The sequence below is a fragment of the Hypomesus nipponensis genome, chromosome 14, assembly GCF_054491055.1.
Source record: "Hypomesus nipponensis isolate SF chromosome 14, ASM5449105v1, whole genome shotgun sequence".
Taxonomy (NCBI): domain Eukaryota; kingdom Metazoa; phylum Chordata; class Actinopteri; order Osmeriformes; family Osmeridae; genus Hypomesus; species Hypomesus nipponensis.
The window spans coordinates 3,047,615-3,067,184 of NC_140374.1; the positions used below are offsets into that span (position 1 = coordinate 3,047,615).

At 47.4% G+C, this 19,570-nt stretch overlaps 1 protein-coding gene across 2 annotated transcripts; it reads right to left on the reverse strand.

The window, feature by feature from the left end:
• Positions 1–482: 482 nt before the first annotated feature.
• On the reverse strand, positions 483–18,178 carry plekhg7 (pleckstrin homology domain containing, family G (with RhoGef domain) member 7). Of its 2 annotated transcripts, none has more exons than XM_084671930.1 (17): positions 17,979–18,178; positions 16,407–17,194; positions 15,342–15,364; positions 11,716–11,834; positions 11,338–11,378; positions 10,881–10,982; positions 10,148–10,297; positions 9,661–9,756; positions 9,009–9,110; positions 8,566–8,679; positions 7,444–7,618; positions 4,979–5,094; positions 4,658–4,745; positions 4,265–4,344; positions 3,239–3,389; positions 2,323–2,420; positions 483–1,167 (listed from the first exon to the last, which is right to left on the reverse strand). In XM_084671930.1, the coding sequence occupies exons 2-17, from the start codon at positions 17,061–17,063 to the stop codon at positions 1,069–1,071; spliced, it is 2,211 nt and encodes a 736-aa protein (XP_084528056.1). In that variant the 5' UTR covers positions 17,064–17,194; positions 17,979–18,178; the 3' UTR covers positions 483–1,068. The 2 variants fall into 2 exon arrangements, with proteins under 2 accessions (XP_084528056.1, XP_084528057.1); XM_084671931.1 differs by lacking the exon at positions 17,979–18,178 and adding an exon at positions 17,868–17,969.
• Between the last annotated feature and the right edge of the window lie 1,392 nt (positions 18,179–19,570).

A 19,570-nucleotide genomic window follows, 5' to 3' on the forward strand; every position in this document is an offset into this window, starting at 1 on the left:
TGCCCATCCGGGTTCATTTCCAGTCCTACCTCAGACTGTCACTGAAGCAGCGCTGGGAAGCCTGAAGGATAACGCCAGTCTCCTGTCCCTGGCCTGTCAAGCCTGGCAGAGGAGGAACCTCCTGGAGTATTATGAAATGGGAGGGGGACACACGCCAACCTGTGTCGACCAATCCTGGACCTTGGAATGACGCCGGCGGACCAATTAGGAGCGCTCGTCTCAGACCAGTGCTGACCAGTCACAGAGCTCGTCTCTGTTTGTGCCATAGGGGATAAAGGTGAACAGGCACAGCACCACTGTCCACGAGTCTGTGCACTGCATCTTCACGACATGTGGCTTCTATCCCGCTCACCTAAAAACAAGGCTCTCGTAATTCATGTTTTTAACTGTAAGAAGATATGTATGAGATGTGTAAACCCTTGTGCATAAATGTTGACAGCAAACGTACAAAAAAAAACTAAAAAAAAACTAATGTCTTACAACTTTAAGGAACAACACCATACGACACTAAATTGTGGCTTGTTTCACTTTGATGTCAGCTGTTGTGCATGTGTCAGTTGGCTTTCGATCTCTGTCTCCTGGGATGGTTTGGGGTTCTGTGGGTGTGCCTTATGCCAAGCTGTGGCGGGGTCCAGCTCTGGCCCACAAGGAGGCTGTGGGGGGGGGGGGGACTAGACGGCTCTAGGACAACGCCCCCCTTCCCCCAACTGAACAGAAAAAAAGCTAAGTAATGTAATCCACGACGCACCAGATGTATAATTTGTTTGCTAATTTTTCCATAAAGACTTGACAAATTAAAACATGTAAAATGTTAGCAAAAAGCCATCCCCTTTTTTTATGTTTTATGTCCATCTCACGCCTACCTGGTTGACACACACTAAGGTGTACCTTGTCTTACAGTGGCTCTTGGTTGGCAACAAACTATTTAATCATACAGTCATCAGTTTATTGTAATAATTGACACCCATTCAAAGCAAACATCCAGTTTACAAAATGATTCTGCTGGTAAATTTACAAGGCTTAAACAGAACTCCAGAGTGCATGGTGAGAATGATGATGAACGCTGAGTCATATCTGGGAGGATTCGGAGTTCTTCACCCGGGGCAGCTGAGCGTCGATCTTCAACAGTGCTGCCACAGCGCCCTCTAGCTTCGACATCCACACCCTCTGGAACACACACGCGTCACAATGGATGCAGGAGGAATGTAGCGGACAACGTTCCTGTATATCTCCAGCTAACTCAAACAGATGGTAACTTGAGGCTTGCTGGGTTGCGAATGACACACTGTTGGACTGCTTAGCTCAGTCTTTACTCAAGATAAGAAGCTAAGAGTTATACAATGAACACTTATTAGTTGTTAGAATGAGGCATTGATAAGGAAGGACTTTACATGACAGTAGTAAACTACCAGATGAATGCTAGGAGAGAATAAACTTTGACCGTCTGTTTATGTCAGCTTTAGATAACACTGACGCCCAGGTGGCAGATCAAACTGCTGGGCTGAGTTCAGAATCAAACCATTAACCCTACACAATTACCCTACACCAAAATAAAGTCTGAGTTTCGGGGTGAGTGACGTGCAGGTCTGCCATCCCACTAACATTCCAAACAACCCAATGCAAGATGAGACTCAGCTGGTCCTACTGCTGTACACATGCAGATGAGGCAGCTAGTCCTACTGCTGCACACATGCAGATGAGGCAGCTGGTCCTACTGCTGCACACATGCAGATGAGAGGCAGCTGGTCCTACTGCTGCACACATGCAGATGAGAGGCAGCTAGTCCTACACATGCAGATGAGAGGCAGCTGGTCCTACACATGCAGATGAGAGGCAGCTAGTCCTACTGCTGCACACATGCAGATGAGAGGCAGCTGGTCATACTGCTGCGCACATGCAGATGAGAGGCAGCTGGTCCTACTGCTGCACACATGCAGATGAGAGGCAGCTAGTCCTACACATGCAGATGAGAGGCAGCTGGTCCTACACATGCAGATGAGAGGCAGCTAGTCCTACTGCTGCACACATGCAGATGAGAGGCAGCTGGTCCTACTGCTGCACACATGCAGATGAGAGGCAGCTGGTCCTACACATGCAGATGAGAGGCAGCTGGTCCTACACATGCAGATGAGAGGCAGCTAGTCCTACACATGCAGATGAGAGGCAGCTGGTCCTACACATGCAGATGAGAGGCAGCTGGTCCTACGCATGCAGATGAGAGGCAGCTAGTCCTACACATGCAGATGAGAGGCAGCTGGTCCTACACATGCAGATGAGAGGCAGCTGGTCCTACGCATGCAGATGAGAGGCAGCTAGTCCTACCTTGATGGACTCGGAGGGAGCCTGGAGGATGAAGGCACCGATGTACTGCTGGTACCGGTTCTGGTGCATGAGGATGAAGGAGTGGGGCAGACCCGACGCTGAGGAGAGAGACGTCAGATGACATTTATTCTTTGAGCTGATGCTTTTATCCACTGTGGTACATTCAGCAGATCATCAAGGACTAGAAGTGCACAGTTCTAACAGTATCACCATGGATACTGCAACCAAACAGTCAGTGCTTGACTGTCCGTTTGACAAAACAGCGCAGCAACATCGTACACATAATTACAGCATATACAGCTCTGAGAAGAATTGAGCAACCACTGCACCTTTTTCTTAAAAAATTTTTGTGAGTTGAGAAGGACAAGGTAAAATTAGCAGTGGCCTCTTAAATTTGACCCTTCTGTTATTTACTCAAAATTGTCCTTCCCAACTTTGTAAAAATGGAAACAAAAAGGTGCAATGGTCTCTCAATTTCTTCCAGAGCTACATTATACATATATTTTTTCTATATCTATCTATCTATCTATCTATCTATCTATCTATCTATCTATCTATCTATCTATCTATCTATCTCTATATCTCTCTCTATCTCTATATCTATATCTATATCTATATCTATATCTATATATATATATATATATATATACACACACACACACACACACATATATTAAAATTGTTTTATTCTTAGATTGTTTAGTTCTTAGAAATAGTTTTGTACTTTCACTTAATTTAAGATTCGTATATGTTTATTGTTGGCACCTCTGTTTACTGTCTGTCTGTCTGTCTGTCTGTCTGATAGATAGATAGATAGAGAGATAGAGATAGATAGAGAGATAGATAGAGATAGAGAGATTGAGAGAGAGAGAGAGAGAGAGCCAGTGGATCATGGGGGATGGCTTGGCACACCCACCAGTGGCATTGAGCTGGTCTACGTTCTTCATCTGCAGACGGTCGAGGGAGACAGGCTGGTCCAGGACAGTGAAGGTGCAGCCCTCCTTCAGCAGCTGGTCCAGCTCCTGGCTCTGGGCCGGTCGGAGAGGGTTCTGCTCCCCCACAGACTTCTACAGCAGGCAGCCCCGACACAAGTGGGTGGAAGAGGACCGAGGGGAAGAAGGAGAGAACCCTTGTCAGTTCAACTAGAGCAGGGGTGTCAAACTCATTGTAGGTAAAGGGCCACATACTGTCCACTTTGATCTCAAGTGGGCCAGACCAGTAAAATCATAGCAGAGTAACGCATACATAACAACAATATTTCTTGATGTTTAAATCATTGGCGAAGGTTTTTGATGATAAACCCTATTTGAAGGTCTTTCTACAATAAACTAGAAACAAAGATCTGCCTGGGCTCTCCTCTGCTGATTCCCTTGCTTTGTGACGCGTTTGTCATCAAATGCGTCACAAAGCGAGCAGCGAGCGTTGCTGCCTGTGGCAATGAGCACTTCTGCCAATTACTGGATCAATTAAAACAATTACTAAACGTTTCTACTCATAAACTTGCATATGCTTAATAGACATTTGGATTGGGAATAGCAGTTACTTTTATAGAAATACGATTTATGTTTTTCTGTCATTTTCAAACTTAGCAAAGACGTCCCACAGGCAGATCTGGATGCCCTGGCGGGCAGTTTGACACCCCTGAACTACACCGAGTGAGAAAATGAGGAAGAGAGAAAGAGAGAGAGAGACAGAGAGAGAGACATATGGAGGGAGAGAGAGACAGAGAGAGAGATATTTGGAGGGAGAGAGAGAGACAGAGAGAGACAGACAGAGACAGAGAGAGAGACATTTGGAGGGAGAAAGGGAGAGACAGAGAGACAGACAGAGAGACATTTGGAGGGAGAGAGAGAGAGACAGAGAGAGAGGGAGACATTTGGAGGGAGAGAGAGATTTGGAGGGAGAGAGAGAGATACAGAGAGGGGACATTCAAATGCCCCACCTTCTTATTCCTCTTGATCTTGGTGATCAGCAGGAACTCATCAAACAGGAACAGGTAAACGTCGATCAACTTGGCGTTGTCTAGCAACATAGCACAAAGCAGGTGTTTAACGCTCTGAAGCAACAAGCGGGTGATCGTTACAATAACGATCGTGTCCTCCACAGGCGTGTCTGAACACAGATCGAAACACAAATGCAGTTTAAAAACAAACATACATCTTAACGCACACGCACATCTAAACACACACATGCAGTACTGTGCTAAGGTCTTAAGCACCGACAACTGGTTGAAAAAAAAGAAAAGACAAGAAACGCACACATACATGCAGTTCTAAATGGACGTCAACATACTGTATATCTAAACTGCCGCGCGTGCATAAGCTGCCATACAGACCTGTGAGGACCAGCCTGCCCTCAAACAGCAGGCTGCGATGGGAGATGAGGTTCTCCAGGGTCACCGCCTTCACCAGGTGCTTCAGGTTCTGCCCAGAGAGCAGGTGAAACACTTGGGTCACGGCACGCATATATCGTCGACACGACAACATCAGCACGCATCGTTTGTTGATCGGTATCTGGCGGCACAATCTACGCCTTATCTACCGTAATACTCTTCCTCTAACCCTGTGGCACTGTTGTTCTGTAAGGTGTTTTCTAATCTGAAAGCGTTCTGAGAACGCAGATAAGGAAGCGTACAAAAACAAATGCCTGTGCGCACCTCGGGGACGAAGGCCCGCTTGTCTCTCTCCCATACAGGCAGCCACACTAGCGCGTCTCTCAGCTGCTTGACCTTCTGGTAGTTCTCCAGCCATTTCACCTTGCCTTCCAGGTCACCTGCACAGACAGAGAGTAAACACAGAAAGTTAAAAGAAAAGAAAAAAACAACCCAACAACCCTAAAAGTTTCTGGCAAATGTTTAGGCTGTGTGTACTTGTCATAGGTTAGCGACAGTTGATGAGTTAATGAGTCGGAATCTTTCATTCTGTCACTGAAACGTCCTCCCTCTACAGAGTGTGATGAAGGCTGTGTCAGTTATGAAACATCCTCTCTCTAAACAGTGTGATGAAGGCTGTGTTAGTTATGAAACATCCTCTCTCTAAACAGTGTGATGAAGGCTGTGTCAGTTATGAAACATCCTCTCTCTAAACAGTGTGATGAAGGCTGTGTCAGTTATGAAACATCCTCCCTCTTCAGTGTGACGGAGGCTGTCAGTTATGAAACATCCTCCTATACACAGTGTGATGAAGGCTGTGTCAGTTATGAAACATCCTCCTCTACACAGTGTGATGGAGGCTGTCAGTTATGAAACATCCTCCTCTACACAGTGTGATGGAGGCTGTCAGTTATGAAACATCCTCCTCTACACAGTGTGATGGAGGCTGTCAGTTATGAAACATCCTCCTCTACACAGTGTGACAGAGGCTGTCAGTTATGAAACATCCTCCTCTACACAGTGTGATGAAGGCTGTCAGTTATGAAACATCCTCCTCTACACAGTGTGACAGAGGCTGTCAGTTATGAAACATCCTCCTCTACACAGTGTGACGGAGGCTGTCAGTTATGAAACATCCTCCTCTACACAGTGTGACAGAGGCTGTCAGTTATGAAACATCCTCCTCTACACAGTGTGACAGAGGCTGTCAGTTATGAAACATCCTCCTCTACACAGTGTGACGGAGGCTGTCAGTTATGAAACATCCTCCCTCTACACAGTGTGACAGAGGCTGTCAGTTATGAAACATCCTCCTCTACACAGTGTGATGGAGGCTGTCAGTTATGAAACATCCTCCTCTACACAGTGTGACAGAGGCTGTCAGTTATGAAACATCCTCCTCTACACAGTGTGACAGAGGCTGTCAGTTATGAAACATCCTCCTCTACACAGTGTGATGGAGGCTGTCAGTTATGAAACATCCTCCTCTACACAGTGTGACAGAGGCTGTCAGTTATGAAACATCCTCCTCTACACAGTGTGACGGAGGCTGTCAGTTATGAAACATCCTCCTCTACACAGTGTGATGGAGGCTGTCAGTTATGAAACATCCTCCTCTACACAGTGTGACAGAGGCTGTCAGTTATGAAACATCCTCCTCTACACAGTGTGACGGAGGCTGTCAGTTATGAAACATCCTCCTCTACACAGTGTGACAGAGGCTGTCAGTTATGAAACATCCTCCTCTACACAGTGTGACAGAGGCTGTCAGTTATGAAACATCCTCCTCTACACAGTGTGACGGAGGCTGTCAGTTATGAAACATCCTCTCTCTACACAGTGTGAAGGCTGTCAGTTACGAAACATCCTCCTCTACACAGTGTGACGGAGGCTGTCAGTTATGAGCGTGATTAGTTTCACCCACGCACAAACCCTCTGGGTTCAGGAGTGCCATGGTGAGTTAACGTGCCACTCCCCAGAGTACCACCCAACCTCTGCCTCGTTCTGGTCATGTGACACACCCTGCTGATCTGGCTATGGGAAATAACTCTCAAAAGGACCGTGAGGCGTGATTGGGTGGTTGCCCAGAATTAATTTTTAATTCAATTGAACCGGTGGAATACAGGAGCACGGCATGTTGCACCTCAAGACTGTCTCTTCCAACCTGCAGTTGCATCATTGCCGCACACGCGCACGCGCACGCGCACGCGCACACGCACACGCACACGCACACGCACACACACACAGTCCATCAAGGCCAAGAGACCTCCCCACCGCATCTCCCTGTCCCCTCTCATCATGGGGACTGAACTGTTTGCTCACTGTCAAGACTCGCCATGTTGTGCCTCTCAGAGTTGGGACACGTCATATGAGCGCTGGATCTGTTGATAGACGCCCCTATTCTGCTGTCAGCATGCCGTGAGGCGCTTAGCCAGAGAACCGGACAGACACGCCGGTGTTCCTCCTGGTCTGAAAACAAGTTCCGCAAAGGGAGGTTCTGCAGAAGCACCTGACTCAAATCTGTGTTTCAACGGTCTCACATAGTAATAACTCCCTTACAAACACACAGAGGAAAGCCCAGCTCGGTGTACAAGTTCTTGTTTTTACTGCAGAAACTCCAGAGGGGTGCTGCCGGCCTGGATGCGTACTCACGGCTCACGTTCTGCGAGTTACGTGTTTCGTGTGTCAACAAATGTAGACGTTTGAGTGACAGTCAGGTGGTGTGTGTTTATAGAGGTGTGGTTTCTCACATATGGAGGTTTCTACTTGCTCCACCACCCTGCGGAGGGCCCCCTCCTCCTCCTCGGCCCGGGTCCTCTTCCCAACGTTCCTCAGCAGGAGCGGGTAGCGGGTCAGGCGCTGTAACGGCGCCACCAGCAGGTCGCGCAGCTGCAGCCTCCGGCACTGCTGGTTTCTCTCACACCACTGAGGAGAACCGAGAGAAGGAGACAATGGGGAGCTCAGCTGGGGCCAAAGAGGAGGCGAGACAGGAGGAGAGGTTTCGGTTAAGAAGAACAAGAGAAGGGAGAGCGAGAGAAGGAGGAGAGTGAGTAAGTGGGATGAGGCAGGTGAGAGAAAGCACTAGGTTAAGTATAGGGTTGGATAACAACCCCTAGTGCTTTCTCTCACCTGCCTCACCTGGAGGGGGGGGGGGGTAGGGAGAGGGAAAAGAGAGAGGGAGGTCAGAGGGTAAGGGGAGGAGATGGACCTTGTTAAGGAGAACACAAGGATGGGGGGAGGTGAGCGGAAGAGGGGGGGGGGAATGTAGTCGAGGAAGAAAAATGATCTTCAAGAACTGAAAAAACAACACAGTCAGAATAGAGGGTGAGGGAGGGAGGGGGAGACAATGGCGAAAGACAAACCATAACATTCCGATCCCCTAAGAGCCCCACTGACTCAACAGGTCAGGCCTTCCAGCCTCTACGCAACAAGCCTCTCACAGCCTCGACTCATGCACGGTCGTCAAGGGGGACACAGGCCTCTCCAGTGCTCCCCGCTCTGGTTGACAGGCTGGGTTACTGCCTGGTTGACAGGCTGGGTTACTGCCTGGTTTATAGGCTGGGTTACTGCCTGGTTGACAGGCCGGGGGAACTGCCTGGTTTATAGGCTGGGTTACTGCCTGGTTTATAGGCTGGGTTACTGCCTGGTTTATAGGCTGGGTTACTGCCTGGTTGACAGGCCGGGGGAACTGCCTGGTTGAACTGCCTGGTTTATAGGCTGGGTTACTGCCTGGTTTATAGGCTGGGTTACTGCCTGGTTGACAGACTGGGTTACTGCTTGGTTGACAGGCTGGGTTACTGCCTGGTTGACAGGCTGGGTTACTGCCTGGTTTACTGCCTGGTTGACAGGCTGATGCAGCAGTCCGGCAGTACCTTGACGTAGCAGCCAAAGTCCTCCCTGTGTTTGAGGCTGTCGACGTAGAGCAGGGCTGTGGAGTAGTTGAGGCAGTACTTCTGGAGACAGCAACAGATGTTCTCACGGAACGCCTGCTGACACACACACACACACACACACACACACACACACACGTTCATTGTTAACATTATCAAGTTATGGTTAAATTGGGTAAGTCACATAAATCACTGTTGTATCTTTTTGGGGCAGGTCACTGAAGGGATAGCGTGCTTAATCAGAGATATGGATTTATAGATTGATTCTTGCTCAATTCTTTATCACATAGGACTTCACTCCAGCATGACAAACCTGGGCGTTGGTAACAGTACGCTGCGTAGCGCTTTAGGAGTGGAGCGCTGGCTGTGTATGTGAGAGTGGCTACATGCAGAAGTGTGTATCCATGTATGTGCGCTGTTCTTGCCTTGGTGAGAAGCTCCAGCAGAGATCCTTCTCCCTCAGTCTCACGGCTCCCCCAGGAGTCCCTGATGGCGTGCAGCAAGGTGCACAGGAACCCATAGCTCACCTGCGGACCGACAACAAACAAACATGACATCATCATCTCCACACTTACTGAACGCTCGGAGCAAAGGGTCACATGAACGCTCAGAGCAAGGTTCAAGGTTCAAGGTTCAACTCCTGGCAACCGACAGACACGGAAGTATCCTCCTCCTCCTCACAGACGGCTTCCAACGTCTCGGTGGCATCCTCATTCATGCAGAATCGAAGACATACACAACCATTACCATCCTGCTATGACTTGACTTCCTGTCACCACCAAATCATTCCAACCCATGGCTACTTCTACCAACCCTCCACTTACAACTCAGTGTACCATGCACACCGTGGGGCTGCCAAGCATTGTCTACAGTAAAAGTGTCACTTCCATTGCTTCAACAAAAAAAATCCTTTAAACCCAATTAGTTCCAAAGAAAAAGAAAATACCTCTGGAACTTGTAATTTAGTGGAAATCGGAAACTTGAAACTAGGAGGTTTGTCAGACGGCGGAACGCTGGTGCCAGGCCGTGGTGTGTGAAGTTCCTAAAGGCCCAGCAGTGTGACAGAGGCAGACTCACCAGACACAGCTCTTTGAGGTTGGCAAACAGCCGCCAGGAGTCCACATCCGATAGACAGTCCTGGAGCTGCAGGTTGACTAGGGTGGTCCGGAACACCTGAGAAAGAAAGACAGAGACAGAAAGATAGACAGACACAGAAATAAATCATTAAAAAAAAAAGAAAAGAAGGAACTAGAACCATAACCCTATATTTGCTTTTCTAAATCGCTAACAATGGAGGCCGTGACATTTCAGGACAAAACAACTTGCTGGATTTCTAAAGGTTGTGGCTCAATGGGACTCTGCCTGAAGTCACACCTTGCTTGGTCTTTAACCTCTGTATAGAGGAAGGTGGTGTTGGGTTGCAGGGATGCCAAGCCTGTTTCAAAGTGTGTTTGAGGGTGTGTGCGAGAGCAAGATGGTGTGTGACTAGGTGTGGAGGATGTGTGTGTGGGACAGAAAGAGAGAGATGACGTGGGTGTGTGTGTGTTTTGGTGGAATCTGTCACCTCTTTAAGCACCATGAGCTGGTCCAGGAAGTAGACGCATTCACTGGTGAAAAGCTCCCATATGGCTTCCTGCTTCTTGTAGTCTCGGGGGTCGGAGTCGGTCCTCCTCTGGAGGGACTGGTCCTGGAGGAACTCCCCCAGTGAGCAGTCCTGAGGCAGGAAGCACGGACGGACCGAGAAAAGAGAAGTGCCATGTCAGTCCTGTCAATGATTCCACCAAATATTCAACCAAAGTTGTCCCTCCTTTATAGGTGAGGCCCCTTTCAGTACCCCTTCCTGGTCAGGGCCACCTCGTGTGTGTGCGTGTGCGTGTGTGTGTGTGTTAGGCACAGCTACTGTTTATTTTGCCATGTCACTGGTCTCCTGATTTATGAGCATCCACGGTTGCTATGTATGATAGCTAGGAACAAAGTCTGTTTTTTTTCCCTTGGTGCATTCGAAGGGTGCTTCCCTGCACCTGAGGGAAATCCAATGATGTTAAACTGTCACCTGTCCTGTGTGCCTAATGACCTGACCTGGGTACATCACAGAGACAAATGACAAGAAAAGGTTTGAAAGTAATGAGGGTGCACTTGATTTGTCACACCTATGGGACGCTACATTGGTTTCAGTGCAGTGGCTAAGTCAAATCGATCCGACCCATGTGTTTGGGCCAGGTCTGCAGACAACATAGATGGCCTGTCAGGCCGGAGCTGAGCCTCGAATGAAGCGGACCCGAAGCCTCGCCCTTCACCTTGTACTTCTGGAAGTCCGAGTCTCTCCAGTCCTGTATTTGCTCCCCGGAGAGGCATTTCTCAACGTCAGCTGCTGTGCGTGTCGGAGCCTTCCCTTTTTTCTGAGAGGAGACAACCAACAGCTAGAACATTCCTTTAATTTACACTCTGCTGTGAGGGTGCTCATTTGTCAAAGAGAAAGTGCATGCATGACAAATAAACCACAATGTTCAAATATTTGTTGCTCTATTAATATGACATGGGTAAACACCTTCAACTAAGTATTTGAGATGGATGGTGTTTTCACTTGTAAAGCGTTGAGTCATACTGAACTTTGTGATAGACAGGGAAACTATATGAGCTCTGGCAAGTGGGTCAGAGAACAATGTTCATTCCACCTCGCCGAAGCAGAGGAAGGGCATCACAGAACATTCCAGAACACACAACACGTCGTGCAAAAACAACACAACAACCTACCGTGCTGCGTCGGGAAAAGGGCCACTTGGATTTCTTTGTATCTGTTGAAAATGTTAAAAACAAGATTGAGATGATCTACTTGGGTACATATAAAGATATATGAGGTTGTGAAGAAAGGACAGACAATTTAATCCAAAAGGATGCACAAGCTTTGAGTGGCATCACACATTAAAAGTAAACATTGACGCATTCCTAATGATAATAGGTATGCTGTGGTTTGGGTGGATCAACCTTGACAGACAGATGAAGGGGAAAGGAGATGGAGATAAAGAGGGAGAAAGAGAAAAGGAGCGAAAAAAAAGAAAGGAAGAAAAACAGTGCCTGAGAGAAGAAGAGAGATGGCGGAGGGAGAATGTAAAAACTCAGAAGCAGTTTAACCTGAGAAGTTGGAGCTGTTTAATATGTCTGCCACTCCATTGGACACAAACAGGTCACCAGGGGAAACGTCCAATCCTGGCAGGCTGACCACCACAGAGCTCCGCCTCCGCTCCTGCAGTCTGGGAGAGGAGGAAGAGACAAGTGCAGAATAGTGGAGAGGATGGAGAGGAAGAGAAGAGAGCACAGGGGGAAACTATTAATAGAATGAGAGAAAAGGGAAGGCCAATTTAGTGTAATGTCTAACTAAATAAACTGGATGAATCACATTGTGTGTCATAAAACAGAGGGGTATGCGTGCACATACGTGTGCAATAGACACAGGATATCCATGTTTCTTTCTCCCCGTCAACTCAGGAAATAACATCATTCCTGTTTGGCATTTCCACATTGTTGAGATACCATTTGCACCTCGCTACTGCATGTTGTTTAGTAACATAAGGTTACTACAGGTAGCATGCTGGAGGCCAAGCAAAGCACTCATTGCATGCACAACCACTCATTGCAACCACTCATTGCATGTCTGGCTACTTCCTTTAGTCAAAGTAGAGAGAGCCATGTCAGATCTCCTGGGAGACTACCAGCAGGGTAGACCAGAGAGGAGCTCACAAGGAGATACCAGCAGGGTGGACCAGAAAGAGGAGCTCACTAGGAGATACCAGCAGGGTGGACCAGAGAGAGGAGCTCACGAGAAAATACCAGCAGGGTGGACCAGAAAGAGGAGCTCATTATAGGAGATACCAGCAGGGTGGACCAGAGAGAGGAGCTCACGAGAAAATACCAGCAGGGTGGACCAGAAAGAGGAGCTCATTATAGGAGATACCAGCAGGGTGGACCAGAAAGAGGAGCTCACTAGGAGATACCAGCAGGGTGGATCTGAGAGAGGAGCTCACTAGGAGATACCAGTAGGGTGGACCAGAGAGAGGAGCTCACTAGGAGATACCAGCAGGGTGGACCAGAGAGAGGAGCTCACTAGGAGATACCAGCAGGGTGGACCAGAGAGAGGAGCTCACTAGGAGATACCAGTAGGGTGGACCAGAGAGAGGAGCTCACTAGGAGATACCAGCAGGGTGGACCAGAAAGAGGAGCTCACTAGGAGATAGCAGGGTGGACCAGAGAGAGGAGCTCACTAGGAGATACCAGCAGAGTGGACCAGAGAGAAGAGCTAACTAGGAGATACCAGCAGGGTGGACCAGAGAGAGGAGCTAAGTAGGAGATACCAGACAAGGAGAGCAGACCAGAGCAAGAGAAACCCAGTTCAGCACTCGCCTTCCTGCAGGCCATGTACTAACACACCTTGTTTGACATCTCAAGTGTCAATATTCACGAAGCACTACTGACTAATGAACAATGACAAACGGATGAACCATTAGCTGTTCATATAACATCTCAGAGTCTTATTTGTAACATTATATGTTGAAACATATCCACTACAGTCTCGAATTAAGTTTCATATCTACACAGTCATAGAAAAAAAGTGTCATGTTTTGCCTGACAAAGCGACATAGCTCTTACTGTCTCTCCCCTTCTGGAATATACTTAAGAAAGCAGAGAGCTACAGCTGTAGAACAGCCTGCTGGCAGGGTTAGGTGAACCCAACACCAACCTGCTAGTCTGGTTCTGCCTCCGCTCGAGGTTATTCTTCTGCCTGCTTCAGATCCCTCTCTCTGCATGACTCGGTCACTGCTAGTTGGAACTACAGCTGGGGGCCAGGATTACAAGCTGATGCAAACGTTAAAGAGCACATGACCCAGCGAACACACACGCAATTAAACCTCCTAGATAAGGAAGATACCATGACAAGGAAAGCAGATCAAACACAACCATAACATGTTCCCCGTCGTCGTCCCCCCAGGACACTAAGGCTACACTGTTTGCTTATAAATGGCGTGTTTGAAGGTTATCTAGACATGACACCAGGCCCTGAAGAGGTTCAGCCAGCTGCTCTGCTCACTTATACTCCCTGCTAAGGTGATGACCTTGTGACAACAGCCCACATATGGGAACCATTTAACATAGCATGGAAGTACTTTGTTCTGGTTTATTCTTTTGCTGTGATTCATAGTACCCATTTAGATCAAATGAGGATGTTGCAGGGAGAGCCCATCCCTCGTGGACATCCCCATGTCGGTGCTCTGTACTGGCTGGAGTACATCTGTCTCTTACCAAACCTTCTGTATTGGGGCTTATGTCAACCAAGAGCAAACTGACAGGCTTGAACCCACAGAAGGCTATGGCCGCAGGGCTAACAACGCACACCTGACTGACATTGAGCTAACGATGCACACCTAACTGACATTGAGCTAACGATGCACACCTGACTGATTTTGTGCAAATCAGTTAGGCCGGGAGGGCCACGTCTTCAGTCTTCTGCTGAGTTCTTGAGGTCATAAGATGGCCGTAGTTCTCTGCACTAAAGGGGACCATGATCCGGAATCATCTCCACATCCCTAGATTCATAACAGCCCCGAGACAGACGCAGAGCTGAGTTGCCAAGAAAACAGTACCAAGTCCCACAATCCTCCCTTTTATTTTTGGTATCCAACCACTATGCATTTCATGTGGGATAGTAAATCCCCAAAAAGTTTATGATTGATCCTGCTGTTATATAATGAATCATGTGACGACAGACCTATTAGCTCATTGGTTTGCATCATACACTTTTATCATTTCAACATCATATGGACGATTGAGGAAAATTTGATTTTTGAGAAAAGTGCCCTTTTAATCAACACCTGAGAGACACAACAGAACGTGGCTGTGGCGTTGCATGCAGATCTTCCTAAACCGGGTCACTGTTAATTGCAGTATATTTCCTCTACGTGCCACAATGCACCTTGTTCCTGCGTGTCCAGTCAGAATGCTCTCTCTGTGGTCAGGGACCCAGATACTGGGCTCGCTCAGAAAGGGCCTCTTTGTTCCCCTCAATCTGAATCCCCTGAACGAGGCATAAAAAGAAATACGTTCTGTCCGAGGGCTACTGTAGCCAGGCCACAAGGACGGGGGCCAGGGCCAGTGCTTCACTGTAGGGACAAAAGCTGCCTAATTAACCACTAGAGAGACAAGCCTGGAGGCCCATTAAGAGGAGGGAGGATGGCGAGAGGAAGAACAGCCCTAATGAGCGTTTGTCTAGTCCACTCAGAACCATGGGACTCTCATAACTCAAGTCCGTGAGCTCATGGGCCGGCTAACAAAGGCCCAGCACAATGAATGCACAATGGGGCTTCCTCTGCCCAGGGTCCACTCATTCCCAGTGCAGAAACGGCTCTCCATCTCGGGCCAAAGGTCCGATCAGAACACGAGATGTTTCCCTACAAACACATTCCTGGATTAATGGGAACCCAATTTCACTGAATGGGAGATGTTGCGAAACAGCCACGGAACAACAGATTCTGATACAAACTGGGAACTTGGCTAAGGAGCTGTTTGCTTCATCCATTTAAACAACAAAAACAAAAAGCCTTTGGTGTGACACTGTCCCCCCTTCCATAACGTGCACTAGTTACTGTTCAGACGCAGACTGTTAAAGGCAAATTTCCATGCAAATAGCCGTTCACACAGGGTGAGGTGAGGATATTTCTGGGGAGGCCAAGTGGGCATGCAAAGACATTCAAATCAGACACACCTACCTTTTATGACAAGGCTCCTTTTCCTGCCGAGAGAGGAAAAAAAAGGCATGAGATAAGGTATCGTCTATCAAGACCTGAGAGTACTTAATCAATACACTATTATAACTTCCTCATAATATTTTGACTTCTGTAGCTTTGGGACTACTGAACTATTTTCCATTTGATGCGACCAGAAGTGTGTGAACGATGTACATACGCCGAACTTCTTTCATTGCGGCCTTTTATGTAAACATGCTTATGCTGAACATCCTGTGTGAACTAATCAAATCAACTCTCATCTAGGACTCTCGGGGTAGCTCTGTTTAAATCACTGCTGAACAGGCCTCCTCCTCCAAGATTACTAGATCACTTTCAAACAACTTCCAAAGTGAGTCAATGTTCTAAGTGGTCGCTTGAATTCAAAAGAGTCTGATCTCGGGGCAGAACGTCCAAGCTCTATTGAGAATGTGCGCTGGTGAATACTGGGCCCTAATGAATAGCCCCCCGCCCCCTCCACTCCCCATTATATTCCTAAATTGCCCGCTGACCCCTTCTGTTATTGGGGGCGGGGGGTGGGGGGGTGGGGGCGGGGGGTGGGGGCTCTTTAGTTTGGCAGGTGGGGGCCCGCGGAGGAGCCTTCCCCAGGAACACAGCCTGTCGGGGCTGGGCTGTCAGGCCATGTAACTGCTGATTCATTTGCTATCTAAAGCTGGCATTGTCAGCGCCCACCACAGGAGTCTGGGGCAGAGCTGGGGGGAACAGGGGGCCACTACCAGGATGGAGAGAGCAATCACAGGACATCAGATCTATAGACTTAAGATCTTATCTATAGGGTTGACCTCTGGTCTATTAGGGCTGTGGTCGGATATACAGTATGTTACAGTGTAGTACAAACTGCATACAGGACCAGACGGCACCTTTAATAGGTGAAATCTATCAAACCCTTTCAGCGCTGGGGTACTGCACAAAGCTCCATCGTTTAGGTTCTCTAGTCATTAGGACATTTGGTTCTCTGTGCGATCCATAAATGTTTAACACAACCAAGTGAAATCTCCAGTGGAGGAGAGCATGGTCGTGGGCCCTCACCTGTTCCTCCCTGTCCAGGCAGTCTTTACTGGAGCTCTGACGGGCGTTCAAAGACGCTTGTCTCGTGTGAACCATGCCATTGTCCAGCGTTTTTGACCTGTGTGAAAATCTGGGGTTGTCCTGGCTCGATGACGAGTCTGGTGCACTGTCATGGTGGCTTCCTGTATCGGAGAGAGGGCTGGCAGCCAGCGGAGACATCAGCCTGTGGGGGGGGGAGAGGGGACCGATGTGGGAGAAAGTATCGCCGAGGCTGGCCTCTTCCTGCGTGCTCTCCATCCTCATGGAGTCCCGGAAGTCCATGATGGGCCTCCGTGTGCTCCTCATCCTCCTCAGGGTGGGCGAGGTGGAGATCCGCGCCGGGGCCTGACGATCAAACTGGAACAGAGGAGCCACTAAGCTGTCGCTGTCCAACGAGAGGCTCTGTTTGAGTTTGGAGTGCGTCCGGGTCAAATCGATGTGCATGATGACAGGGTTGCTGGTCTGGGTTTCCTTGTCTTCGTGCGACCGTGCGGTGGTTTGCGTCTGGGCTTCAGACACACCTTTGGACACCAGGTCTTCATTCTGGTGCCATTCAATATAACTCCAGTCTAAGGTTTTCTCTCCATCTTGTCCATTCTCCTTCAGCACAGTCACCTGTTTCAGTGCAGTTTCAGACATCTTGTGCAAAAAGTCATCGCAGGCTATTAAGACTTAAGAAAAAGGCTGGTCCCAGTCCCCTGTCCCAGGTGAGTTGGAAGCAGGAGGTGATTCTGGGGCATTCCAAAGAGAGTTCAACGAAAAAAAAGTACCTGGGAAACGATGAAAAATTAAGTCTATTAGCTGTAGCCTTGTCTATTATTACGCAAATTAACAATCCGGGCACTCAGTCAAAACCTAGACTAATCTTTTTCAAATGGATTTGTCCGGAGTTTAGTCCATGTTGAGAAACTCCAAGGTGAAGTTATGTACGTAAGATTAGTGCGATGAGCCGAACGGTATGGAGTATGAAAGAAGTTTCGTATAGACTAAATGGTAAGCGCAATGTAAAGATACAGCAGACTAGGTGTTTCTCAAGCCCTACGCCGTTTGTGTATTGAACAAGTATATCTTACTGTATAATGGAACAGTCCAGAAAACTAAAAAATGTTACATTAATTTAGATTACGCTGATTTAACATATCTAGGGTAGCCGAGCTTATAACACGGTGACAAAGTATCAACTCGGTCATGCCTTGACAGTTGAGCGTGGGAAACAAAGAGCACCTGAACAACATTCAGAAACCTCGGATTTGTCGACCAACCTACTCGTAAACAAAGACAGTTACAATGCAAGTTTCAACGAAACATAATATATTCTACACACGTACATAATGGGATCTCCAGCATCTCTTCTTTTTTGAATTGCCTGGATAATAACGATTATAGTGACATCCCTAACCCACGAGGTGGATATAAGGTTGGAAAGGGAAAAGGGGTACTTACCAAGTTTAAATCAAATAATAATCGTCGTGTGGTAGGCTATCTTATTTCAAAACAATCGTTAATTTTTCAAGTTTGTAAGCATGGAACTACAGCGACGCTTTGTTTACTTACGGCAGTAAGTTGCTGTGTCTTGTCGGGTATTCAGTAGCAACGGATCATCCGCTTGCTTTTAGCGACTGCTGGGGAGGGCTGAAGGTTGATCTGTGTGACCGCCCGCCCAGCGAGAGGAAAACCAGCCAAATGCTGGGAGCAGCATCGACGTCTGTTCCTACTCATAGGACAAAGCTCAGAGAGATTTGTGAAATACCTTGGACGGATTACGTATGTGATTAATGCTGTCGTATCAAAAATATAAACGAAAGGAATTAAAAAGTTTAAAAGAAAATTGTAGTGACATCCCACACAGGTTGAAAAGAGACCCCTTTCTGATGTTGTCAGGTCGGGACAGACAACAATGGTGCATGATAGAAGCTGTTGTCATCATCGAGCCAGGGCAATTAAGGTGTGTGTGCTCTTGTAGTGGCGGGATGATGGAAGGGATCGGGGTGCAGCGTGTGTGTCTGAGAGAGATTTAAAGACAGAGAGGATAGGATGACAGAATAGGTAGTGGTTATAAATAATTGTATATTTTGTCCCCTACTGGACACTTGCCTTTAGGCGGACCACACTTATTTAAGAGAATGTGCATAACAACAACCTGAAGAACCGTTTTTATTAAAGCAAAAAGGATGTCTACAACATGTACATCTCACGCATTCGCCGTGAGACTTAAGCATTTCAACCAGGTATCACTCTCTCGCGTGAGGCCCAAACACTTTGTAATTTCTCACGCATCTCAACCATTTATCATGCTGAGAAGTAAGGGATAACTTGTCCCAATACAATTAATGGACGAGGCGCAGGCCCAACCCAAACGTTGACATGTATGGTAATCTCACGACAAACTTTTGATAATAAAAACTTGAAAGCCCTGCTCCTAACGGTAAGCACCTCTAAGACACAGCTAGCCAATGTCCGTTGCTACAATGTTGAAAGTTCTGCGGCAGGTGTGCTTTCTAAACCTGACCGCCAGAGGGAGACTAATACCAAGATACGATCATGCAGTCGTTGTATGCAAATGAGAAGTCTGCTCATGTTTCTTTGATGACTTGAGGGTGTCGATTTGTGTACTGAACTGAGTCAAATGTTTACCCAAAACCTTCCCTCTGTGGCCAGCATTTGTAACCTCAACAGTAATCATATATTTGAAGGGCTTCTTATCCCTTACCCATTCGGAGCAGGATCGCATTACCACGGAGACCAACAAAAAAACTTTTCTTCTTTGCGTGACCAAAAATAGACGAGACGGTTGACCTATGACTAAAATCATTATGTAATCTATGTAGGATATTATTTGAAAATTCAACATTAACGGTTCTCATTATATACGTTTTATGTCACCTGTCTTTATTTAAAACTGGATGCTTGATGTCACAGGATTAATTCATATTTGGTTTAGAGTCAAACCATTTCAAACACGCGCACAAACACACACCTAATATAACCTACGCACAGACACGCGCACAGACATACTACATAGGCCTACATATAAGATATCGACCCCGCTGCATAAACAGATATACCAGTCAAGAGTCTTAGGTTCTGGTAATTGTTGAAAGAACAATGTGAGCTTCCCTGCATTCTGAAAACAAAGTCTTGAAAAT